The 27,817-nt window shown below is 31.7% G+C and overlaps 1 protein-coding gene across 3 annotated transcripts; it reads right to left on the bottom strand.

Annotated features, from left to right (window-relative positions):
• Window positions 1-67: 67 nt before the first annotated feature.
• rdgB (retinal degeneration B) lies at window positions 68-25,422 on the bottom strand. Of its 3 annotated transcripts, none has more exons than XM_074126478.1 (27): window positions 25,180-25,421; window positions 20,735-20,867; window positions 20,519-20,626; window positions 20,297-20,429; window positions 19,177-19,380; window positions 18,429-18,568; window positions 18,016-18,133; window positions 17,629-17,760; window positions 14,882-15,074; window positions 14,566-14,735; window positions 14,392-14,484; window positions 13,901-14,065; window positions 13,661-13,823; window positions 13,259-13,476; window positions 13,076-13,165; window positions 12,810-12,873; window positions 11,199-11,314; window positions 10,953-11,123; window positions 10,724-10,879; window positions 9,110-9,258; window positions 6,459-6,575; window positions 5,051-5,159; window positions 3,807-3,963; window positions 3,580-3,729; window positions 3,263-3,443; window positions 2,151-2,419; window positions 68-1,775 (listed from the first exon to the last, which is right to left on the bottom strand). In XM_074126478.1, exons 3-27 carry the CDS (start codon window positions 20,594-20,596, stop codon window positions 1,691-1,693), a joined length of 3,621 nt encoding a protein of 1,206 aa, XP_073982579.1. In that variant the 5' UTR covers window positions 20,597-20,626; window positions 20,735-20,867; window positions 25,180-25,421; the 3' UTR covers window positions 68-1,690. The 3 variants fall into 3 exon arrangements, with proteins under 3 accessions (XP_073982579.1, XP_073982580.1, XP_073982581.1); XM_074126479.1 differs by having other exon boundaries at window positions 14,392-14,481; XM_074126480.1 differs by lacking the exon at window positions 68-1,775 and adding an exon at window positions 1,782-1,972 and having other exon boundaries at window positions 25,180-25,422.
• Between the last annotated feature and the right edge of the window lie 2,395 nt (window positions 25,423-27,817).

Below are 27,817 nucleotides of genomic sequence, written 5' to 3'. Positions count from 1 at the left end.
CTTCAAAGCAATAAATTTGTAAGTATTATACAATTTAATAATAAAGGGGAATATAAAATAATCAAGATTTCGAAAATAATTTTATTGACATATTTTATCTGTATCATTAATACCACCAGCATACTTTTCCCAATTGACTAACAATGAAATGTGGAAAGACTGGTTCGCACAAGAGGACAACAGTTAACACAGGAAAATAATGAAAATGAAAGACTGAAGGATGCATTGCAGATAAACCCTACAATATATTGGCATTATCCATAAATGTATACTCATTTCTTAACGTAAAGAAGTTCTAAGTTTCAATTTCTAAACTTTATAGATGTAATTTTTCATTTGCTTTCCTTAAACTTTTTTTTTATTATTTTTTTTAAATATGCTATTCAAATTCTTATAGTAGACACAATAACAAGAAATAAAATATAACATTTCTCAACAGAGATCTCTTATCTGAGAAGGTTTAATTAAAATATATTATTTCCATACATGTAACATGGGCATAGTTTTTTTTATTTTTAATACAAACAGAAAAGACAATTTAAAAATAATTTTATTTACACAGTTAACTTTTCCAGGTCCATGTTCAAATAAAATAGGTACTTTAATGAATTTGAAATAAGAAATGATTCTAATACCATTTAATGAGATCAAAAAATAAATGACTAGGTAGTATAATAAATAAACTGGTTATTTTTAAAAGTAATTCAATGCAATTGTCACATATATTAAAAACATTACTATTAAAACGATATATAATAAGTAGGAGTCAAAAAATTGTGGATTAATCTCAATTTCTTTTCTACAACAGTTAATCAAAATTAATTAGTGAAATACATCTTGTAAGTGTATCTATCACCCAAAAATATTTAACGTGACATTTAAAATCTAGGAAATAATTATACTTTAAATTTTGAAATAATTTACTAGTAGTTGCGGAAATATGGAATTGTATCTCTAAAAAAAATTAAATTGTGATACCATTAATCCTCGAAAACAAAAGTATGTATTTCTTAACCTTTAAAATTTGATCTGAGAGATACCTACTTTAAAACAGTGCTTCACTAATCAATTTCAGTTGATATGAGCGTTTATTATGCAATTAAGCATATTTCTACGATGAGAAAAATTAAAATGAAGCAAGCTCTACCCACGCCGAACTTAGTATTAGACTATAAATCTATAAATGCAACAACATTAACAATTATATATACATATATATATATATATAATATATATTATACACAATTATAAATATATTATATATATAATATACATATATAAGATTGTAGAACAGAATACTGGAATGCAAAGTATTATACACATCCAAATTTCTTTCAACGTTCTGAAAGTAAGTTAATATCTTAATTTGTTTCTCTCTGATATTATATTCACTCACACACATATAATTCTTGAATACATAAATAATACACTTGTAAAAAGAATGCAGTTAAAACAAGTACTTACTTAATTTACCAGCAGCGTTCATCTCTGATTTCTTGAACATTAATCTTAACATTTCATACAGATTGAGTATATTTTTGTATTTAGGATACTTCAAAACTTCATGTAATTTATTCAAAGTGTTGTTGGATTTAAACTTAAAATTAAGAATGCGGAACTTTATACCAAAATAATTATATAATTTAATTACTACTGAATAATTTCATAAGAAAAAAAATACTGTCCAACATCACAGTTTGTCTGCTTTTTTCTCCCAATTCCCACGAGTAGGTGATTGGGAGACCAGAGGAAACGAAGTCGTCCGTTTTGCCGATCTAATGGAAACAAATAATAATAATAAACAGCAATAACAAGAGGAAGAAGAAGTTAATTACAAGGCACACTGAGTAGGCGGTCATTTATGCTTTGAGCGATTACCACCTAGTCAAGAAGTCGAAATAGAAATATTTAACAACAATCGGCAGAAGGTACGAAGTACGCATGAAGAGCAGAAGTGAAGCTAATTAGTCTGCTGCAATTCAAATAAGAAATTATTATTAAATAATAAAAGCTGATTACATAGAAGTCCACCAATTATTTCGGATGTCCATTAATCCGTTTTTTAAGAAGTAAATTCTCAAAATATCTTAATTGAATAAACCTGTAAAAAGTTTATTAATTTAACTTTTCTATTTTATTCCACAGCTTACCGTCTGCGCCTAAAAGATGCATTTTGAGAAAATCCTGTGCGTGGCAGTAGTACCATTCTGGCATTCCCTTGGGCTGGCCTTGAACCACCGTGGGTCATTAATGAAGTTAAATGCGCTGCGTAGCCATCGGAAAGTACAGTTGCCTGAGCATGATGCTTCTTTGATACTTTTCCAACGATGTATATTTGATGAGGTTTCAGTCCAATTGAACTGTATACTGAAATATCTTTGCTACTTCCGTACGCCACATGTATAATTACACCATGATCCTGAAAAGCAAACAAAAGGTGTTAAAAGTTGGAAATTGAAGGTCCCAAAGAAATTTACAACTCTACAGAGGGCTTTGCCATTATCACGATGCCCAAAAATCTAGCTCAGAAAAGTAAAAAAAAAAATCCTAGGTGAAATTCCCCGTTTCATCTTTCTGTGCCACCCTTCTAATGCCAATTTTCTTTACTCATTTTTCACTCCTTCAAAATAGTTCCAATTAAATTTCTTAAAAAATATAATGATGCACATCGAAAGCCTACACCACTTACACCGGGAAATTCATTTAAGGGCTGACCGCTTGAGGCATAACACCCCTTCAAACTGAAACAACAACCCAGTTTCAAGCGTCGTTACCAAACCTATACTAGCTAGCCCCCATAAGGTGCACATTTTTTCTCAGATTGCTCAAGCCAATTAGGAAGCTTGCTACCTTCGAATCACTGCCTAGAATTAATTCCGCAGTTAAATTTAGGCGAGTAGCTAATAATAAACCATTTCGCCTGCCACAAGCCTGGGTTATCACTTCCTATTCAAAGATTATCATAATCCATTCGGACTGAAGCGTCAGTGATCTCATTATCTGTTAAAAATCCAATGCCATTATAATATATTGGAATGCAAATTTCTTATTATTTAAATCATTTTTTCATATTTGCTTTCTTTGAATGTTTATTATACTTTTACAGCTATATTAAAGAACAACAATCTAGTACGCTTGTTTGTAATTACTTCTTTCAGTTGTTGCCGCTCCTTTAGAAAGATGGATCTCATTTCGTTTATATTCTAAGAGTTCATCAAAACTAATATCTAATTCAAAAAGAGAAAAATAATAGTAACAATACCTGCATGAGATTTTTCAAATAAACTGCTTTGTGACCCAAAGGATCAGTGGATAAACCATCAGCAAATGAAACTAGCCCATGGGGAAAATTATGCTGAGCTAACCAAGATAGTACTCTCATTTGCTGCATATCTGGTCGGCCAGTAATATATATTATCAAGTAACCATGTTCTTGCCAGTGCCTGAACAAAACAACAATGTAACAAAATCAACTCAAATAACTTGAAGATGTGTTCTGCAGGCTGCAGAAAACATTTCTCTACCTAATTGTCGCAGGAACTATTCTAATACTATAAAAGAAAAAGTACAGATAATTACCTAACTATATCTACTGCTCCGGCTCTTACTTTAGGATCCCTACCAGTCACAGAAACACTTGCAGTAAACGATCCGTCTATACTAAAAACTACGCATTCTGTTTTTGGAGGCACAATTGCAAGGCAAAAATCTACACATGTATGATCTCCTCTGGAAGAAAAGATCAAAAGTTTTAATCAGATGATGAATATATTATAAATATTAAAAAAAAGGAATGACAGTAATACCTGACCACCATTTTTACAGGATATAAACCGTAGCCTAATGTTTTGGACTCAGGGATTGTATAGATAATTCTGCCAGTTTTATCTGTAACTTCTGTGCTAAGGAAATTCCATTCCGTAGAAGCTGTATCGTTCATAATATAAATATCCACTTTCTCCCCTGGAAAGAAATTGAGATAACCAATTTAATAAACAATCAGTTTGCTGAGAATTATATTTTCAAGAAGATATATTATCCATAATCAACATGAGGGGTGCGTTCCACTAAGCGACCACAACGACCAAAACATACCTTCAGGCGTTCCACTTGGCGACCGCGGTCGTTGTGGTCGTGGCGAAAACGTCACTAATGACGTCACTATTTTCGCTCACGCGAAGCCCACAACGCCCCATCTATAGAGCTGGGTCGAAGTGGGCGTTCAGAAATATGGCGCAATTTTTAAAACAAAATACGGCGACCGAAAAAATTATCTCATGTAAATGAAAGTATTATTTCATGTAAATAATAGAATGTGTTTTTCAAAAGTCTAAAAAAAATAAATAAATAAATAATTACTTATCCCTTTGCATACTAAATCACTGAATAACACAAAATTATTTACCTGTAATAACTTTTAAATTCTTCATCTAAATAAAGATCAATTACACTGATAGCTAATAATACGTGGCCTGAGTTTTCGCTTTTTATCATTGCGATTTTGTAAAATTGCATTCCACTCTTCATCGGAACTAGATAAAGAACTTTCTAAAGCATTATTAATAAATATCCAACTGTTGCCAAAAAAGACATTTTAATTTTATTTAAACGTAAATTTTATAAATACCTACTCCACTAAAATGTAATATAAAAAATTGAACTACATATATTCTTTAAATATAAGTCAACTTTACCAATAATTAATAAAGTTTATTATAACTGCATATAAACGGGGTTAAAATTAAAAAACAACCTCTTCAAGCTTCTGACTTATTTTCGAGGCCGCCATATGTAATGTTTACATGAACGGTTAAAACGCCCACAGTCCATTCCACTTGGGTTTTCGATCGCAACGCTCGCAAGCAAGTGGAACGGCCAAAACCGCGGTCGTGAGCGTGGTCGTTGTGGTCGCTTAGTGGAACGCACCCGAGATGGTTAACCTATTTTTTAATTTCAACATTCGAGCAAAACATCTTTAATGATAAACACATTGTTTACACCTTTAGTTAAATTAGAATGAGATAATTATTTTCTTTTCAAATTTAAATACCTGCTAATGTTATCATGTCGAATGGGCCGTACATAAATCTAGCGGTTAGTACTTGGCGTGCACCTTCCTTAACTATAACATCATTGGCCCTATGATTCGATGTTACATTCTGCAAAGAAAAAACCTATGTAAACATTTACACTACTTTAAATAGAGACAATTTAAATGTGGAAGAGAAAATTTATAAACAACTACATAAAAACAAATCTTGAGTTGGAATGAACTCTGAAACCTCACTAAATTAAATTTAATAAATTCAATACCTCGAAGGAATATAACACTATGTAACAGTTTTTTCTTACTTATAAGCCCACGGGAGTTATTTTGCTTAAGTCTTTGGTGGATAATAAGTAACATAGATGCACGTTAACAGATGGTTGTGTAGTAAAAAAAAAAAAATTGTATTAGAAACATTAAAAAAAACATTGAAAAAATGGTCATTGTTGTATACCTTCGAGGTACTGAATTGTTAAATTTATTATAACTTATGTATTTAATAAAATTAGTTTAGGGTTTCAAATTTGGTGAAGGCACAATAAGTTTCTTGTGGCTGTGGTGCCGAGGGGCACAGGTCCCGTTCCTTTTCTAATCTAATAAAATTACAAGTTTTTTAGTTAGTAGTGTTGAACTCATTATTGTGGTGTTATTTGGGAGACTACAACACTATGATAACTCCTTTCGTAATATAGTTGTCGTTGATAACTCAGCTTCTGCACCAAACATCGAAAGGGTGGAAGAATGGCATCCTACATCAACCACTCGTTTCCTACACGTCATCTGCCTACCTAATGGGCTATCTCAACTATTTAAAGATGCTTGGAAATATTTCAATTGAGAAACATAACCAAGTGTGGTGAATATATCTGCTCTTGTTTTAAATCTACACAATTAGGTGAATCGGCTTTTTCAAATCTCATTTTTACCAAAATATTGATAGTTTCCTACCTATGGATTCCTAAAGTGAAGGGTTCGTTATTGTTACTTTAGTAAAGATGTTTTGGATACCCAACAAATAGTTATTGTCTCAGAAGATATTCTGATGTGGATTTCCCATTTATAAGATAATAAAATTAAAATTAATGTGCATTTTATCTGTTTAATGTATTAAAATACATTTTTTAAATTAATTAAATAATAAATTTTGTATATCTAAAATTAATAAACATATTATTTAATAATTAATATCATGCTTATAAAAAAAATGTGTTAAATACCTGCCCCACATTTGAATGTGTTGTTAAAATTATAGCAGGAAATAGATCGCGATTAGTTCAAAGGCAAAAAGTGGATTATACACATACAGAGTTAGCACAATTCTTGAATGAACATAACATTCACTTAAAAATGTATTGCATGATGCGAATTTTTTTAAAGCCTGGTGAATGCAAACTTCTGCATATTAATTTACCTTGAGTTTGACGGAAGTGCGTTTCCGGAGCCATTTTTCTCTTGGTTGACTTGGATGAAATCCGGCAATGTCTTTCTCTTCTGTTCCAGTTGTCTGATCAAATTCAAATCTTCCGATCTAATGTAAAAATATTTTTTAGAAAAATCGAATTTAGGCTCTAATTTGATACAAAATGTACATTGATATAAAAACTTTATATTTACTAACATTATTCGAGGTTGTGGATGGTATACTAATGTGTCAATATGAAGGAGTTTATAAAATGACACAAATTACAAAAATCTTCATTCTTCGATAAACTGTACAACTTCACACGAAAAAGTTATTTTATATTATATTTTATCTTTAAAAGGTTTGACCCATTTGTAGTATATATAAATTATTTCTTAGATGAAAATGTTTAATATATCAGTAAGATATATGACTATCATTGTTAAAAGATGGGGAGGAAGCAAGCACCATCGTGTACAGTAAACTTGGATATTACAATTGTTTTTACAGAAACTAATATTGTGGACAAGAACACACTGGACTGGAACGCGGAAGTCCGGTCTAAAACCACCAATGCTTTTATCAGATATCCTGGCTCTACAGCTCATTGGATGAGTGAATTTATTCGCAGTTTAGTATTACAGTGAAAAAAAAATCTCAACAACTCTTTATGAACATTAAAATATTTCAAAATAAATTTTAATTTAGTACATTTCAAGTAGAATGGGTTTAACTTGACAGAAAATGAATTTGCAAAAACTATAAAACTTGAGTAGTTGATCTAGACTGTTTAAAAAATAACACTCTACTTTCTCTCACCTTAATTTTAAAATTCTATAAGATAAATTTTCTTCTAACGTTTAGTTTCCCTCGTGGTGAGGTGCGAGGATAGTCCTTTATAGGTTCCTTATTTAGTCCAGCAGTTAAGACCACTTTTAACAAGGAAAAAGCTAGGTTCTCTAAGGCTGGAAACATAGTGGAGCGGCGGGCAAAGCGGCGATGATAGCGAAGAGCAAAGCGGCGAAATCAAACACAAGTAAACATATGGGACCGCGCATAGTGGCGAGCAAAGCGAAGATAGAGCAACGCTATCTCTAGAGAGTAGAGCGAAGCGTTATGACATGTTTGATTTCTTCGCTCTCATCGCGCTCAACTTGTAAAGGTTATTTTTCAAAGGTTACGGATATTGATACATTTATTGGTTTAGTTTGTTTAAAGAAACCTCTGTGGGGCCATAGTATTTGTGAAGCTACAATAGTTTTTAATAATTAATAGTTTAAATTAATTAACAATTAGTAGTTAATGGAGAATTCAGGTAATTTTTGCTACATTTAATTTGGTTCTCAATCCCTTAATGCTAACTTTCATCTAAATACTAGGCAAAATTAAATTACATTTTCACGTCCTACTACTTCTGATCAGGACGAATTCTCCAATCCTTCTTCTGTAGCGTCGTACTACTCCAGTTTTTCAGATGAACAACATTAATTTACGACAAATCATGGTGTAGTGATTTAATAAAATTATTGTGTTTTTTTAATTGACTAATTTCTTTTTATCTGCATATATTTCTATTTTATTTTCATTTATTTTGATTTTCTTATCTTAAAGTAACTGCTAGGATTAATGGGGTTACACAGATTTGTATTTAGTAAATAACCTACATAGTTAATTTTTCTATATTGTGCCTAACTCATGTTATGAGCTGTATTACTCAAAAACAATAAAATTTGATTTTGATTAATGGGGTTACACTGGGCTAGTATGTAATCAAATGTTGATATAGACATTCAAAAATACGCATGAAACTTGCCAGGATGCTCCCGAAGTTATTGGTACAAGTGATGAAATTCACCAAGTTCATTTCTAGACTTATTTATGTCATGTACACTGCAGCTCCTACTACTAAGCTGCTGCAAATACCAAAGTTTCAACGAAGAATTTTCATATAAAAATAGTTCCTCCATCTTTTTTTGTCGAAAGGAGAACGCGACTAAACTCGTCACTATGTGCATGCGAATCTTTGCTCGCTGCTCGTCGCTCTCTTTGATTTGAAGCAGCTATCAGCGCCGCTTTGCTCGCCGCTCCACTATGTTTCCAGCCTAAGTCGTAGTCAATAAAACATATCCTTAACTACCTTTTTATTTGAACGACAGATAGAGAGAATGATACGATTCTATGTCCTTCGTGGGTAAATATTATCAGCGCGTTGGTTTTAAAAACATCTTGAAGCGAAATTTCTTACAATTCTTAAGAAGAATTTGTTTACACCAACCATGAACAATACTTTAAATTTTACATATCTTGATAGATTTAGTTTCACTTAAGTCATATTCAGTCGATTAAGTTTAGGATGGCTGTCAATGCCAAAAAAATTATTGAATAATGGCTACAGTGAGATATATTCGCTTTATAAGATCTACAGTGGCTCTCTTAAATTATGATACATATGGTCACGATATAAGTTCTATGAGAGATATCCTTAGTTTTATAACAGACAGTTGTGTAATTAGAATAGTTCGAATAATTTTATTAGATATGAATGTAAAACAGATTATGGAAATTGTATCTATAAACTCTATAAGTTACTCTCATAATATTGTGTTCGCGCGCGCGACTAATTCAAAACAGCATTCAAATAAACAAACAAGCTGGAGTACCTGTCTGAGTATAAATGCAATTACATCAGATGATTCCCAATAGCTAGCGTGGAAAAGATGAGGAAGAGCATTAGCTGGGAAGTTAGCCAACCCTTCTGGGCAATAGAGAGCAAAATCCATGCGTTTGTTTCCCCACCACCTTTGAGTAACTAAAAGATAAAAACGTAAAAAATTACATGCAAAAAACCTTAAATTGAAACAAAATGTACATTTACAGTTAGGATAAAATTTAATAATTTATAGGATTCGTGACTTGATCATATAATAAAAGTAGAACAATGTCAGGTAATCTTTACGTCCAATTACTAAATTAGGTGTCGTGGAAAAACTTAGTACACGTATTTTACAATAAATTTCTCATGTAAACCATTAAAATCCTAGGCTTTTAAAATCGAACCCAATACCAAAATACTTTAGCTTTGTAAGCCTTGCCTAAAACCGCTCGGCTAACGTTTTCTTAAAAATTTGTTGGCTGTTGGCCAATAAATAAGTATATATACTTTACATATCCTTATACAAGTCCAATTGCCAACAATGTCTCTTCTGATGACAAAAATTATTAAAACTAACGAAAATGTTATAATTGCAATAAGAAACATATCATATATTATATTCTAAATTATGAGTAACTAAAAAGATTAAAAAGTAAAACTAAAGCTAAATTGAACAATAAAAAAAATTCATCAACAATCCCAAAGTCTTTAAGGTAGTTGATGTTTTTGGAGTGGTATAAAATTAGGAACAAGAAACTAGCATTTCCATAATGGTTAGCACTATTCACTGTTAGATACTTTTCAGTAACGATAGAACCGTAAAAGCTAAAAATCTCCGAAACCATCATATACTTCGAGTTCTGCAGATGTGAACTGAGAAATTCTGAAATTGAAACCCTAGCTTGGAAATAACCATTGTAATAAAATATATAAAATATAATCGCATGCCCAAATCTACGCATTTCCACCTCATTAGCCGTTTGGATAAATAAAGGATTAAAAAAAACAAAGACCCGATTCCATAGTTACTATAATGGCTTCTTTCAGCGAGAATTCTTTACAGCAGATAGTCTTGCAAAACTTAAACCATCTGCAACTTGACTGTTACATAAAAATATATATTTATTTATAAATTATTATTAAATAATATACAGATAAATAATAATAAATAGAAATTTTAAATAATAATAATACTGATAATAAATAATAATAATAATAAAACAATAATAATGATAGGTTTATTGAAGAAAATAAATTTTCAATCTACATTTTTTTTTCATTAAAGTTAATTAATAAAAATTAAAAACTAAAAAGTTTAGAAGAAGAAGAAAAAAAGGAAATTATCATTTTAGTGTAATAGTTTAGCCTTAATTTAATTGTTAGTTTAGTCTAATAACATTAGACGTGTAGATTCATAATTAGGCATCACATTGGTGGGAGACGCGAATATCGACGGAAAAGTTAAAAATGCAAATAAATAGACACTATTGATATGCGGGCCAGATAGAATAGAATATTTTTTGTTGCATTTGAGCTTCCGAATCACTTCCCGAAGTTTCGATCACTCCTCCCTGTATATAAGTTTTTAAAAAAACATAGTTAATATTAGAAACAAACTAACGTGCACTGATAGTTTGCAGTGGAAGAGATTCCACTACTCCTGATATTGTGCTCTGCAGACTCACTTCAGACAACCTTCTAAAACTTACAGCATTTAATGAATTTCCACATGGTTGACCTTCAGAAAATATTTGAGGGTTGCTCTGAATAATTTCCACTGGAAAAATAAATGTACGGTAATAATGAATGAGATGTGAACAAAATAGAAATCTATAAATCAAATAGCTTACATAAATGGTAAGGTTGACCGTTACCAAGGGGGTATTTTTGAAACCTTGGTATAGTAACTGGAGGTAACATAGAAAAACGAGCAGATATAAGAGGTTCTAATCTAGCAGCAGCAGGATCTGAGGGATGAAACAGATTGTACACCTGGGAAACTCCTGGACGAGGAATTGAGCCTAAAAAAATAAATAAAAATTAATACTTCAGAAAACCTTTTAGTTAATGATATAGTATTTTATTTAAATAATTACTTGTTTTATCGCTGCTAGCAATTTTTCTATAAGCTAGCACGAGTGCCAAAGGACTGCCAAACATGAAGAAATCATTCACTTCGAAGTCTAGCTTAGGTAAACTGCCGCTCTGTTCACTAAAACACGTTTTTTCTTCTTTACTTTTTTTTTTCAAATAAATAATTTGCTGCAAAAGCTAAAATTATTTAGTTTTTACAAGTTTACCCAGATCAAACCTGTTAACATAAGTAGTATAAATATTCGTAAATTTATAATTATCTAGTTAAAAAAAATGTTTACCAGAAAATCCCGTTTAGACGCGTTTTTTTAGAAGTGCTAAGCACTCTCCCTGGCAAATCCAATAACGAAAGATTTTAAAAGCATTTTGAAGTTAAAATAAAACTTTTCCAACACTTGGTAGAACAAATGGTGATGAAGGAAATGGCTAAACCTATTATTATTTTGTGGTATATGATGCAACAATAATAATAGTCATTCTTCTAAAGGTTCCCAGGAAGGAACATATAACATATGAAATTCGTGGATGCTAGCAACTTAACCCCTTTCCCACTTAAGTGGGAAGTTCTCATGGGATGGTTTGAAACATTCAGTCGACGACGATGAATGCGAAAATGGATTCAACGATTTTTTTTTTAAACTTACTATACTTATACTCAGTGTACTTATATTGCACTAAAAGTGTGTACTATTTGTTACACTTTTCCTGAAAAATTCAATAAGGGTTCTTCTAAGAGAACTTGGTGGGAGGGATTCTCTCTAAAGTATCTTTTCAGAATAAAATATTTCTAATAATTTTTAAAGAGCTAAGTGTAAATATAATACCGAATTAGAAGAAAGCTCCTCAACCGGCAGAAAGCATTCTGTTGAATGCAGTTTTCACTTTTCTGAAATTTTCTTAAAAATGGTTTCAATAGTTTTTCTCTACCTAGTTACATTTTTTATGCTTACATCAAACAACTGTTATTTGCAATACTTCGGTTAAAAAAGTTGGCCTTAGCAGTTCGGAGCAGGGATAAGTATAAGTTTCTTTCCAGTGTCATTTCGATGCAATGTACGGTTTCTCGGAGTCCAATGTTGCAAAGATTTTAATAAAACGTATTTTAGTTGAAAGCTTAAGACTGGAACGAAAGAAAGACGGATGTATGTTCCATAAATTCCGAGAGCTTGTAAAACTGTAATTATAATGCATCTCCTAGTTGGCCGATTATTAAATTATAAAAAAAAAGTTTTGAAATGTTTAAAAAAATTTATATTAGAAATAATTTCCAGCTACGTATAAAATAGAAAGTTCAAAAATCCTAAGAACCGAAATGTAGGTGCACGTTCCTTAACAGTATATTTAAAAGTACATTCAGGTACCTTTGTATAGAAGAGTGATTACTTGAAAACCAAGTTAAAAGCTTGCTTCTTACAATTAAAAAAAGTCAAGAATAAGTAACCATTATGTAAAATTAAAATTCAAAAATAAATAAATAATAGTTAAGAAAAATTGTCCATTATTTGTAATTGTAACGGGTGAAAGTTAAGAATATATATATATATATATTTTTTTTATAAGTGGAGATTATTTGTTCTAAATTTAAAAGAGATGAAATGTTGTGTTGGCAATACCTTGAAGTAGAGGAGCGGCGTCTTGGAATTGGTGCAGATAGATGTTTTCCATCGCTTGATAGTTCTGGCCATGAACAATTAGAATACACATTGAAATTTAGATTTATTCTACTTAGAGTTAGTGAAAATTGATTTGTCGAAATGGATCTAAAAACTAATTTTACAATAATTGAAAATTATATATGGTTCTTTTCAATACCTTAGTTTTGTGTATTAACTACTTCAGATACTTAACTAAAAGAAACAACTACTAATACGAAACTTACCAATGTAATTATCATTCCCCTGCTCATTGTCTTGTTTTTCACCAGATCGGCAAAGGGCATCAAATCCCAAGACAGATCCCATTGAATCACCTAAAGTAAAGTTATTATTTTTTTTTTCTAGAAAAATTGTCAATAAGTTGAATTTATACACATTCACTAATATCGTCCACTGAAATTACTTACCAATAATGACCACCTGTCCAGTAAATCCTCTACCTTCGTCTGACCTAACAAACTCATTGAAGGTTAAATTAGCTGACTGTATAGTTTTTGTAACTATCTCAATATACTCAGGAGTACAAGTGGCTAGGAGAGGAATAGCACCAAGTGGAACTGAGTCATGAGTAACGTGAAGAGCGTCATTTATCGACGGAGATACATCAAAACTGTATGGAGAAAGACTGTAACAGAGTAGAAATTAAAAATGGTTCGAAGCAATGATAGATAAATAATGTAAAAAAAATACTGGAAACTAAAGGTTTTTGTATGATTTAAATAAGGTCTGAAATTTAATGATAATTTGATTCATTCCAATTAAAGTTAATGTAGATACCAATTAATTTTAATGTTGATACCAGTACTTACCCAGATAAGATGCCGAGACTCTCCGCACATAGAGGAGGGCAAGATACTAATCTAACAGCTATGTGACCTATCATGCTAGTATAATGAGACCTCATAACAGCTTCCAAGCCACCCCGGAATGTTGTAGTGTCCGACTTTTTGGCGGTAAGTTCGACATTTGCATCTAAATTAAAAAAAAAGAAGGTTTTTACTAGATAATTAATTGAAGCAAATCATTTACTTAATTTTCTTGTAACTAACCCAAAACGCTTCCAGCATGAAGTATTAAAATTAAAAGGGAAATCGAGGAGCCTTTGCCTTGGGAAGGAGTAGACGGAGTAGGGGAACCAGAGTAAACAGTGTCAATACTAACTCCACGTTCTGCTACAGTTGATTTTAGATAACGCTGAGAAAAAATGCTATCATCTAAAAAAAAAAAAATTCATAATATATGAACACATTATTATATACGTTATAATAATAATAATAGATATATGAACTTATATTATTTTGTACACAATATATGAAAGTAGCTGATCTAGTCATAAAGTTGTAACATAAGGGGTAATGTAACATTATAGCAATTCTCTTTGCCGTAATCATTTATTTACTTTACAACGAAAGCTATCAATCAATGGCATATAAACAGATGGTAATTAGTTCCTTTTTTTTCTGGTATTGCAGTTGAATGATAATAGTTTGTTTTAGAACGTAGTGACAAATTTTAATTGCTGTTATACGAATAACTATACCTCGAGTTTCCAAAGGAACACGAGCTGTAGTTTCAGTATCCTCTTCAGTAAGCAGTTCAAGAGAACTCCATTTTGCTAATGATGTAGATTCTTCTAACACGCAATTAAAAAATACCAGATTAATTTAAGCAAAGAGCACTTTAATTTATACTTGTAAAAAAATATGTTGGTAACCTTGACAGTCAAAAAATTCATCATCATCTTCATCACTAGGAGAGTCCGAATCCCTAACAATGCTTTCCATTCTCCAACTAGCAGCTGCTAAATCAAATCTTTGAGAGGATGTTGGTGACGGGATGGTATACTTAGAATTTGTCCACAATCTTTTGCGCTCCTCTCCCGATCTTTACAAGATTGTTTATATTACTAGGATGTAAAAGTTTTACCTTCCAGTTATTTACAATTAGAAAATTACATGAAATAGTGCAGGACACTCCAAGTTTCGAATAAAAATGAAATATTAATTTCCAAATGAATTAAAACTATGTACCTCTGAATTAGTTTTGGTGAGCACTCTGCACTTGCGTCAGACGAATCTACTTGTTCGACAACGCGATGTTTCGGCACTGGACTACAAGTATCAGCTTCTTTTTTCTCAATGCTTCCTAAATTTGCTGCAAGTGCAGTGTTACCAGCATCTCCTGCAGAAAGGGTTCCATCATCCTCGCTACTGCCACTACCTCCTGCAAATTTATATAAACACTTGAACACAGAATTAACAAGACCAGTAGTAATAAATAAAATAAATGCTTGTCGTGGATGTTTATTTATTAGCAGAAAGAAGTAAAAAAATACAACTATATTCTCTAACCTTACAGGGATAATTTTTGCCAACAATAAGAGCTACGATTAAAATTGTTATTTAATTCTGAGTGATTTCTGTTGTTCATCTATTTTCAGTGTTTGTTTAATCAGTTTCTTTCGAAATCTATTTTTGAACTCTTGGTGCTGCAGACATTCTGAGCCGAACAACCCAGTTAAGTTTGTTACATGTAGTAAAGAATAATTAGCGAGAGACTATTCCTTTTAATTCTAGAGAGAGGTAGTGGTACTCTCCTGACATTCCTCCTCTACTCTGTCAAAGTGGGCAACACTTTGAAAGGAGTTGAAATTCTAAGCGTACGGAGATGAATAGGTTTAGTTATTTGCACGTAACCTACCTGCTTGTTTGGAAGCAGGCCATCCCAACAAGAGTAACAAATTTTTTGGAAGCCTAACAAGCTCCTTTTAAAGAGATTTCCCCATTTAAATGGAGTTCCCAGTTCTCTTGGTTTAAGAATAAGGGAAGCAGCTAAACCTGTTCAAAATTGCACATCTTGCGATGCCCAAGGAACAAAGTAGAGAACGGGTTGCATTCCCGCATCTAACATCTCCGTAATGAGCTTAATTCAGATTTGCTCAAACGATGTTTTTTTTCGAATCGTTGATGATTAGAAATTATGAAGTATGAAGAAATGAAGTAAGTACTTTACTGCTGGCACTGTTATTAGTTATAACGCCTTCGCAGTTGCTTGAATTGGCTCTAAATGCCTCCTTTACAAGTATGGTCCACTAGCACTCGCAATATTCCTTTCTAAATCACGAGAACCATCCTTCTAGATTGCAGCCACATCTCCAGATATTTGCAGAGATCATGACTGGTTCGAGAATGCGGTCCATTTTCTATGAAATCCCAATCCTTTGACTTTACACCTAAAGGAATTCAGAGAGGGCATATTTCTTTTCGAAAACTCGAGTAGATCAAGGATGCGCAAAAAAGTGATTTAAAGAAAGTGAAAGTCATTAAATTTTTAAGATATTGTTAAATATTTCGAAAATTTCTAGTTAAGTTCAAAGAAATGACGTACAAATACAAAGCGAGATAATATTTAATTATTAACACAATAATTTTCTCTACCAAGGAATCACCTTCAATCACTTGTGGGAGTAGGCAGAATAGTCAGTAACGAGAGAACACAGTTCAGATTCGGAAGTGCTCTGAAAACACGCCTGTAATAGTTATATACCAATCTCGGCATGTTGTTGATAGAGCAATGTCTGTAAATAGTTAACAGGATCACTAATAGTTAGAAATATTCGAAGTTTCATCAAAACAATGATGAAAATAAGCTATAAAAGCGAGAAAGTGAATTAAGTGAACGGAAGTGAACATTGGGGATTAAAAGATCATTTATCCTTGATTTTAAAAGCTTACTGATAAGTAAACAACTTGTTTAAATACTTAATTAAACATGCCGAATTTCATTTCAACAAAAGAATATTAGCTGGGAATTTTATTGCACTATTTTATTCAGAAAAAATCTGCAGATGAAGCACACCGAATTCTTGTTGAGACTTATGGTGACCATGCTCTATCGGAAACAACATGCCGAGATTGGTACAGGCGTTTCAAAAACAGTGATTTTGATCTTGATGATGAAGGACGCTCTGGCACACCAAAGAAGTTTGAAGATGAAGAATTGGAAGCATTACTTCACGAAGACTCATGTCAGACGCTAGCTAAACTTGCAGATTCATTAGGAGTTGATCACGCATCAGTGATTCCTAAAGCATTAGGAATTATCCAAAAGCAAGGACATTGGAAGCTATACGAATTGTAGCCGAGAGACGTCGAAAGGCGTCTTTTCATAGCTGCTTCAACGGTAGAAAAGAATAGTTTTTTGCATCGTATTGTGACTGGCGATGAAAAGTGGATACAATACGATAACCATTAGCGTGGAAGATCGTGGAATAAGCCTGGCCATGTATCAACATCGTCGGCAAAACTGAATATCCACGGTTCGAAGGTTCTGCTCTGTATTTGGTGCTGCGTTCGGCCACATGTTGGAAACCGGAGAAAACCTACTTGGAAACACTTAAATGGGAAGTCCTACTCCACCCGCCTTATTCACCTGACATTGCCTCTTCTCATGAATACTTGTTCCACTCAATAGCACATGGCCTGGCTGAGCAGCACTTCCATTCCCATGAAGATGCTAACAAATGGGTCGATTCTTGGATTTCCTCAAATGAAGTATCATTTTTCCGTCGTGGAATTCAAATGCTGCCAGAAAGAGTTCAAAAGTCCAACAACCAAATTGCGTTTTGAGAGGGGAAAGCACATACTTCACTATTACATTTTTTTCAAATTAATATACACTTAAATAACCACTGGCCTCAAATTGGAAACTTTCACTTACCGTTACAAATTCATAACTTTACTAAAAGAAATAAAATACAAAAATTAATAATACTGACCAGACATTGTCATTTTTAATGCCTCTTGGGTTTGTCTTTCAATCTGTCTTATATCATCCATTGTGAGACCATACCATTCATCCTGCCAAGCCCAAGCTTGTCGATGGGCTCTTAACATGGTTTTCCTCAAAGCTGAATTATACAAAATCACAATTATTAAAAAAATCAGCCCCCCAAAAAAGAGAATTTATTAAATTATTTTTTAGTAAACCATGTACGAATTATTATCAAAGCTATAACATATATCAGTACTTCGTCAATTTAATAATACAAACTTAATCAAGAAATATGCTTATTTAGGGTACATCTGAGCCCACCTTTCTCCATCGCAAATCTACATATGAGGTGTCAGACGACTCTAAATTACCTCTAATACAGATAACTCACCAACATCATGAATAAATTTTTCCAATTTTGTCTGCATGCCCCAGTATCTGAATTCAACTTTACACAACTTATAAGCACACATTATCGACTTTCCATTTGGGAGAGGCATTGGTTTTCCCTAAAAAATAAAAAAAATAATAATAGGATTTAGAAATGCTATACTTCAAAAAAAGAGTTTTAACGATTCAATATTATTTCTGTAACAATGATAAGAAAGAGTTATTTATACATTTTAATATTTTTCTTAAATGTAATATTTGGCTGACGCAGCTATTTTTTGTAAGAAGACACGTAAACAAAAATTAATAGCAGAAAATGTCTTGAACCTAATAACATTTTCTTCTTAATCTATAAGAATTCTTATATTCTTAATTTGATTTTGGGATATAATGATATAATAAAAAAAACTATACCTTGCATTCATTCCAATAATCTTGGAGCCAAGTTTCCGATAAGGGACCTCTTTTGGTTTTTTCTGAGACATATATGGATGGATCTTCTTCTCTAATATAATCAGCACCATGTAACTGATCTTTCACCACATCAATGATATCTAAAAATTAAAAATAAATAAACTTACCGAAAAAAAGTTTACTTGAAATAATACAATATCTATCTTCATCATTTTATTCCACTAAGGACATCTAATAATGTAATGCGATATTCTTCGACAAAGATACTTCTATTATTTATCATATACGTATTCATTACATCATGTAAGATTTAATTTAAAATTGAATTTATAAAATTACTTTCCTGCTCAAAAATGAATAAAAGAATCTTGCTACCAGACCCGATAATGTGATTTGCCATTTAAAACATTAAAAGATGAAATGTTGAAAAATCATTTACCCACCTCAAATTTAACACATCGTTTATGAGTACAACTTATTAAGTACCTTCCTAATAACCTACCTCCCAAAAAATAAATTGTGGTACCTGGAGTTGTTTGAATGGAACATTAAATGTAGAACTACAATCAGAAGATTTGGATAAAAAGATAAAACTATCCGCTTTAATTAATTAAAGGTTGGTGTTGAGAAAATTCAGATAAAAAATTCTAATGTTTTGTTCAATATAACCGTTTTAAGCTTTTAATAATCTAAAACCGTTCTAGAAAAATTATCTTTATTTTCTGATCAATAGGACACGTGTACGTACCAACTGTCCTATTTCTGAGTTCATTGCCACTTAATTTAAATACATTTTCCTGATGTCCTTCGTCTCCAAAATAGTAAGTCTCTATTTCTAACATAAATTTTTCCACAAACGGGCAGGTATAACGTGTTTTTGTATATGGATAAGCATTCCAAGCTTCTTCTTCGACACTTAAAGCTGATTTAGGGAGCAGACTTTTTAGCCATCCTGAACAAATAAAAAACAAATTAAACAAATATTTATTTGCTTCTAGGTATTATCATTCAACTATTAAATTTTAGGAATTATCATTTACTGAATACCTAATAAACTTACTTCAGAAAATTATTATTAAAAATATGAAATTAATAGCCCCGAAATTGGGCTATTAATCGCAGTATATCTTTCGCGAAAATAATATGCGTTAAACACGAATATAAAAAGTTGGTTTTAGTGTCCTTACAACACCTTTGTGTTGAAAATCTCTGGTAAACACTCATCATATGAGTATTTATTGCTCTTTTTTGAATACCTATTCTCAATTTCTGTTTGGACGTCTTCCAAGAAGGGCATGTGTATGTGTCATTCGAGATGTGACCTTGAATATTTGGAATAGTTGCGATGAGCGATGGCTCGCGGAGACTCAAAACTATGGTGAAGGCCTCGAACCACACTTGCCCTACAATCATCCTTCCCTTACTTCGCAGGAAGTGCTAGATAATATATTTTTTGGAAACTAGCATCCTTCCTATAATTATATAATGAAGGCAAATGCGCTTGATGTCAAGCAGCGTCACTTATACTAGAGGTCTAACTACCGTGAACAGTATAGGATCGAGGCTTTCATGAGTCTTGTCTTATGGCACTGATACCTACCAGAAAAATATGATGATTACTGCACATGTAATCATGATGTTACATTTCACAGTAACAACCATTTACAAGACTCTAAAATTTGCCTTATATTAATTTTTATGACTTTCAATCACATGGGTTTGTAATGGATCAGATCAAGAACGTAAATTAATACATGAGAAGAGGTATTAATTTTTAATAATAATAAATGAAAATGGTAGAATTAAAAGAGCTGCAATTTTAAATATAATAATTTATTATACTTAAGTTTAAAAACCGCACTAATAACCTGGTAAATGACTTCCAACGTGATATATCTTATGGGTATACTGTCCCTTGCCTCCTGGACCACCTTCATACGGCTCATTAACTAGAATTTCAATACCACTTCCTGCTCCTTTGCTCTCTTCGCGACTTTTTTTCTAGTTGTACATTAAAAATGTCAGAATATTTTTATTTAGTTTTATGTAAACATTTATGAAAGCATTTTTTAAAACAAAAAGTTTCTTACAGCGATCATATACAGTTGGGCAATCCTGTATTCCTCGACAGTGAGAGGCAAAGGTATTCTGTACTCTTTTATCAACATCTTCTAATTATTTATTGCATTTCACCTTATCTGTAAATATTGTCATTGTAACCAACTTATAAGTATAAAAAATTATCTACTAAATAGTACTATCTACTAAATATAGATAAATGTTGGATGTGAAATATTTTCACTTACGAAGAATTAATGATGTAAAGTCCTTGAAATTAACATAACTTTTTTTAGTTTACAATTTTAAAACTGTCATTAGTTTCACATAGTCAAGAGTTCGTCCGTGAACTGTGATAGGAACCATTGTTCTGAGAACTTCCTACCAAAATTAATAAATAATTAAATTAGAAATATTAATGTTAAATAAATAAATTATATTATATAATATATATAACATATATATATATATACCATTGTTCTGAGAACTTCCTACCAAAATTAATAAATAATTAAATTAGAAATATTAATGTTAAATAAATAAATTATATTATATAATATATATAACATATATATATATATATATATATATATATATATATGTTGTTTTCTTCCTACAATAACTATTTACAAAACATATAAATGTATGCATGCACTTTCATAAATTAATGCTGTTTGGCACTTTGGTCACTTCAGCTTAAATCTGTCAAATGAAACAGTAACTTTACTGATACGATTTCCAGTTTTTATGATTCTCAGGAAAATAGTTTTAAGGATTTATAAGGGGAGAAAAACTTTTTATTCGAAGCATTTTCTTTCGAGTTTTTTTTTTTGCAATGACACGAAAGCCACTGGTTAGTGCAGGGGTCGGCAACCCGCGCCTCTTTTGTGGCTCTTCAGCATGTCCAAAATAAATTGTATATTTCAATTTTATTGAAACAAATGAAAATTTCATTTATTGAAGTAAAGATATTTTTTCAAAAAGAATTTTAAATGTGATAGGTTTGAAATTGAACAGAATTATATTAAAATACAGTACGTAACATATAGGACTGCCGCCATTTTCATTCAAACACAGTTTAGTTATTATGTATTTACTTGTTTATTTACTTTGCAATAAGTGAAAATAAATATATAAAACATTTAAATGTTATTGAATATCATAAAATAATAATTTGTGAATATAAATGAACTGCAGAGTTTTTTTACATTATCATCCTTGCGGCTCTCTAGGTTGCCAACCCCTGGGTTAGTGCATGCACAAGTTTTCCATACGTTGATCCTGCATTAATGAAAAACAAATCTTAACTTAAAAAAAAAAAAAACTTGCGAATTGCATATTTAAAAGAGGTTGCTGGGAATTAGAGGAAAAAAGAAAAAAAAACCGGATACTCAATTAAAGAATAAGTACATCAGATTTGAGTTGACAAAAAAGATTCGTTTTGAGAATTGCCCTCTCCTAATTGCCGAATTTTCTGTATGTGTGTCCATTTTATCGCTAAAACGAAAAATCGCTGAAAGTTCAAGATAATTTTAGATAAATACACACAATACCAGCACCTTACACAAACTCCTAATCAAACTGAAAAATCCTACAACTACAAATATGCGCTCCAATTTTATCTAACAACTAATTGAAAACAATTACCACTTCTTACATTGCAAAAACAAAACTTCACTGAGTTTGAAAAAAACTCTCCGTAACTCGTTTGGTGTGATGGTTTTTTTTTTGCTGTGCCAGCGATTTCTCTTAAATTTCTTTAACACTTAGAAAACAACGTCCCTTTGAGGTAGATTATAGTTTTGGAAATGGGAAAAAGTCTGCTGGAGCCATGTCTATAGTGTTGGTATCGAGAGTGGTGAAGAACGGCTGTTCCTTTAAAAAACTAAGTGGCGAAGTAGAAACGAGTGACTTAGCGCAAAATACAGATATTGTTTTTCCACAGTAAATCATCCCGTAAACGCCTTAAAACCTCTACGTAGAAAAGAATGTAGAACTCCTTGTTGACTTTCTGACCTTGAGGCACGAATTCTTGATGGACAACTGCATAACAGTCAATGAAAACAATCAACATCGCCTTCATATTTGGGCGACACATGCGAGCTTTATTCGAATGTGGCGAAACAGCCGTCCTTTCCCATCCTCCATACTCACCAGTTATGGCTCTAGCAGAGTTTTTCTTATTTCCAAATCTAAAATCTACCTTGAAACGACGTCGTTTTCAAAGTGTTAAAAGAAATTCAAGAGAAATCGCTGGCACAGTTAAAAACCATCACACCAAATGAGTTCCAGGGAGCATACGAACAATGGATGAAACTGAGAAAAACTTGTAAATTTTAAAAAATGCATAACCTCATAACTTGGAATCGTAGATAAGTTCTGTTTTTGCACGGATTATCAATAACTTGAACAATGGACTTTCATGGAAATAAAAACATCTATGACTTTTACCATCGATAGCGCTCATTATGATGAATGCAAGGTATGAAAAAAAAAAATTTCGTACTATAAGATACAAAATAATACAAACGTAAATCTAATATTCAGTTCCGATGATTTAAAAGCTACTTTTAAAATGAATGAGTGAAAAAACAGAATGGAAATCTTATGATTTCACCAGAACAATCAAAGTTAAGTAAATACCGAATGACTTGAGTGTTTACAGTGCCAGCGATTGCCTTATCAGATGACGCAATAACAACTCGTTCATTCAAATCATACTGTTTTTCTGTTAGTTATGACGTCTTTTACAATACAGTTCCCGCTCCCCGAGCCTACATATTAAGGAAGTTAACATAGGAATTACCTATTCACTGATTTTTTTTATTTACTTAATAGAGATTGTCTCAAGAAAACAAGCTTTAACTATTTCCTTTAAACATTATCCTTGCTATGTGTGGTCAAAAACTTTTATTAAAATTTTTTTCCAGGAAAATTCTATTAAAGGGGCACTCCTCTAGAGTACCATTTCAGAATAATGTACGACTCTGTGTTTTATATTATAAGGCGGTTAAATATTCAATCAAATTCCAAGTTTCAATTAATTATAAATCTTCTAGAAGTACCCTGGTTACTACTTCATGGATTTTTTTTTTGTAAGCCTAAAATGGCTTAAATTTCCACTAAACAAGTTTTATTTGAATAATTTCTCTGGAAAAATTTGTTTTTGGCATTTTTGTTTTTTAAAATGTTCTTTTAAACCAGCAACTCGAGAATTGTAGAAAGAGAAAGTGCGTTATCTCCTCTTTTTTTTTTTTAATGATTATCGTTGCATGTCTTTAGGGCATACGAATAACTCCCTCTGCAATTACAATAACAATTTGTGTGCTTGGAGAACTGTCCTTAAATGCACTAATTGTTTGACCACGGAGTGTGATGATAGCCTTAAACTCTTCTAAGGAATTGACTTCAACAAAACACGCATCCAAAACATGCCTTTACGGGCGTTTTAATAACATACTTCTCCCAAAAAAACCTTGACTTTTTCAGGAAAAAATGTTGGAATAAAAGTTATTGAGTTTTTTAATTAGTAAAAGTTTAAGAAAATCTTTTTTAAGAAAGCCAGAAAAAAAAAAAAACTGACAGTTCGATCGAAAACCAGTCACAATAGTGAAATCCAATAGTAGACGTCTTGTGAATTTAATTACTGAGACAATCTCATATTTTTTCGCAATAGGAACTCAAAACAGAATTTCTCTTATTTGGTAAATAATGGCAATACTATTATCTTAGAAATATTTTTGTCCGGAAGCCGCAACCGTAATTTTTTTTTCTAAACTAACGCATTACATACTCTTAGTAGGCAAAAATATAAAATGATGTTTTATGTAGTTTTAAATTGCTCAGGTCAGAGGTAAAATTTTTATCGTTTTGAAAGGCAACAAAGAAAATAACAATCATTATCTAACAAATAATATGGAAAAATCATAGCAAATATTAATGAAAATTTCAAGTCTACAACGTACCAGAATGTTTTATTTACCATTCATTAATTGAAATTAGTTTACCAAATAGTATAAAAAATACGCACATTTATCATTCATTGACAGTTTTCCGATTTTCAACAATAGAAGGAAAACAAGTGCTTTTCTAATTTCTGAGTTACAAAAGATTAATATGTAAATATTAAATTAAATTTGTGAAGAAGACCCATACATGCGTTGTACGTTATTGATTTATTTTTCTGAAAGCTTAAGTACGGAATGTCCCTTCATAACGTGGATTCAAGAAGGCCACAAAATACTCTTTATATCATGTCAGGTACTTGCTTTTAAAAAAATAAAATAAAAAATTGGATGAATCAGAATCAAACGAACCTTGATAATTTTGTTATTATAGTTAATTAGAATTTTTAAAGGACGTGTGTTTAAAACAAATCGCTTCTTCAACTATGTATCGTTAAACTCATATCAGTTAAAGAATATTTAAGCTTTTTAGGGTTAAATGGGATCCTGAAAATTCTAATTCCGGTTATTCAAAAAATTTACATTTGATCATATATTACAAAAATACATTTGATTTTTTTTACAAAACTGTCAGAAAAACAGGATAAAAGAGTTTAACATTCCAATCCTGGACAAATCATTCAATATTGCTGCATATTTAAAATACAGGAATTATTTTGCCGATTTCAGTTTATTAAAACTGTCTGCTCTTACTGTAAAAAACTTACAACAAAAATGTATGCACTTACTGAATTATATGATCCAAATTAGTTACTAAAGGGTGTAATTTTGCAAATATAAAGCAAAAAAAGTAAAACAAGTACACCGAATATCCATTTCGCGCCAATTAAAAACAATATCACGTTCATTCACTCATCAGTTTGCTTGCTAAGTACGACTATCGGTTCACCTGACTCCACCACAGCTACTCGTTCACTGACAATGTACAGGGGCTTGACAGCTAGGAGAGCTAGCCGCTTTTCCTGGACTCTTACAACTCACGATCACGAATGCCAACATTATTTCTACTGTAATATAAACAAATCATTACCTACCTGTTTTTTGGTTAGCAAATTTTGCTAATTAATATTATTTTGAGATCGGAAAATTCATCAGAGTTTTAACAAATTATTAGTCATTTGTTTTAAATAATATTTTCATAAAAAAGTGCTTAAATGAATACAGTTTCTGTTCTGTGTACTACCGCGAAAACCATTCATTCTGATTTTCGTAATATCTCTCCACTGCTTATAGATTTTAGTGCACATTATAGAAGCTGCAGTACTTATTTTAAGATACTGAAGACAGATACGGAATAAAGTATTGTCATTAAATCATAATTACCGTACTATTCTTAAACCTTCCTCTTCTTCGATTTCAAAACAGTAGAGGACCTGTCTGAACGGTCTGCTATGTTTGTTGCTGAGTAAGAATGGTCTGTGGGCAAACTACCCTTAGATCAGTCGTACTAAATAGAAACTACTAAAGCAAATTAGCACAAATACGAAGCATCTTAGAATATTGAAAAGTCCTTTAGCGAGCTTCACTAAATTCAAATAGTTTGTTAATTAAGTAGCAGGCAAGTCTTCCCGTTATACAAATTCTGTGGAGGAAATAAAATGGACGTTCCCTACTTTTAGTATGATGTATATTGGTATTTAGAGTGAAGTTATATAACATCTACACAAGACCATCAACTTAGGTCATATTTATCCGCAGAAGACTGGGTGCTATTATGTGTCAATGGCTTTAAAAAATAAGAGGAGAAAGTAAAGGAAATACTTTGGCGAATTAATGGAAGCATTTAAGTTAATACCATCCGATAAAAGATGAAAACTTTGAAATGGAGATATAAGAGATGGATAGCTATCTTTTAATCTTGATTGACCGACCTCCTACATTCATTATAACCTGATTTCACTCCTCTGGGCGATCAGATTCAGATTCATAAATCTGAAGGACCTTTTTACATGATAGAAATATCTACGCAGTAAAGTACAATAATTCTCTCACCGGGCCTTGACGCCATTCACTCTTCCATGTCGAACAGAAGCATAAAGTGATTTTATTAGTAATATATAATATGATGAGAAGACAAATACTACTAAGTTTAAGTAATGGAACTCTCACATAATATCAATCCTAACACTAAATAAGACCGCTTTCCTTCTAGCGATATCACTGACCTCCACAATGTACAATATATATGTATATATAATAAGTTCTTTTGAGCGCCTACGAAAAAAAAGACGAGGCAGATTAGGACGAAAGGACTTCTGTTAAGAAGTATCAGAAAACAATGCCTCTACTATTCCCTCTCGTCATTCATCAGTGATGTATGTACGTACCAGCAACTCCAACATCTACCTACTAGCATTAAGCATCCATCCCCTTTAATTAACGTGGATATCGACTAATAGGAGAGAAATTATTGCCAATTTCAGGCTTATTTTTTGATTATTTTTGCCAAGTTCTGACCAAAGGACTAGTCCATCTCCAAGGCTAATGCTGATTAATTAACATTGCACATTAGTTTTGATTGAGGGCATATTTTGTTGGGTGAGTGTAATTAATTGAATGCATAATTATTGCTACAGCGCATTAATCAATTATTTGCATTAATTAATTGAGTTAGGTATAAATTAATTTAGACAGATGTATGTCTACAAAATGAAGTGTAACGGATCAATGTCGGCCTGAGGTAGTACAATACATTCGGGTGAATGCAATATTCACTATTCTGAGATTTACTAAATACTTTATTTAGGTGAAAACAAAAATGTGCGTAACGCAACTCGTGTGTTGCTAGTAGCAAGAGAAAGTAAAAATGTGAATAATAATAATGTGTTTAATAATCGACTGAAAGTTCGATTGAGACAAAAATCACAATGTATGAATAAACTTTTACACCATTTTACACAAAATTGAATATGAAATACAGAATGTGGTCCCAAGAGTTGATATTAATTATCTCTGAAAGGTGTCCCCAGTTATTCTCTATTGTGTTTTGTTTGCTCTCACTGGTTGTCACTTGTCACACTGATACCCAACTTGAATGCGATATACATACAATGAACGCATGAAACATGATTTAAAGTTTTCCACATTTTTTTTTTTATTTATTTATTTTTTTTAATTATATTTATAGAAAAATTTAAAACTGCAAAATTAGTATCTAGTAAAGTGATGGAGGAAAAAATTAGTTATAAGAGTGGAGCAGTTGTCCTCTGACAATCTTCCGAGATATTTACAAATAGTGAGAAATGAAAATATGCAGGCGATAGATAGTGAATGAAATGAAGGTATTTTATTAACAAGTAAAGTTGAGGGAGATGGGAATAATTAGTAGAATAATAGCGCTTAGAGTTTAACTGTACGAGAACAGAG

The sequence above is a fragment of the Rhodnius prolixus genome, unplaced genomic scaffold, assembly GCF_049639745.1.
Source record: "Rhodnius prolixus isolate KJV_2025 unplaced genomic scaffold, Rpr scaffold_3, whole genome shotgun sequence".
NCBI lineage: Eukaryota > Metazoa > Arthropoda > Insecta > Hemiptera > Reduviidae > Rhodnius > Rhodnius prolixus.
Note: the sequence above shows the minus strand (reverse complement) of the source record. Positions and strands in the feature narration are given on the sequence as shown.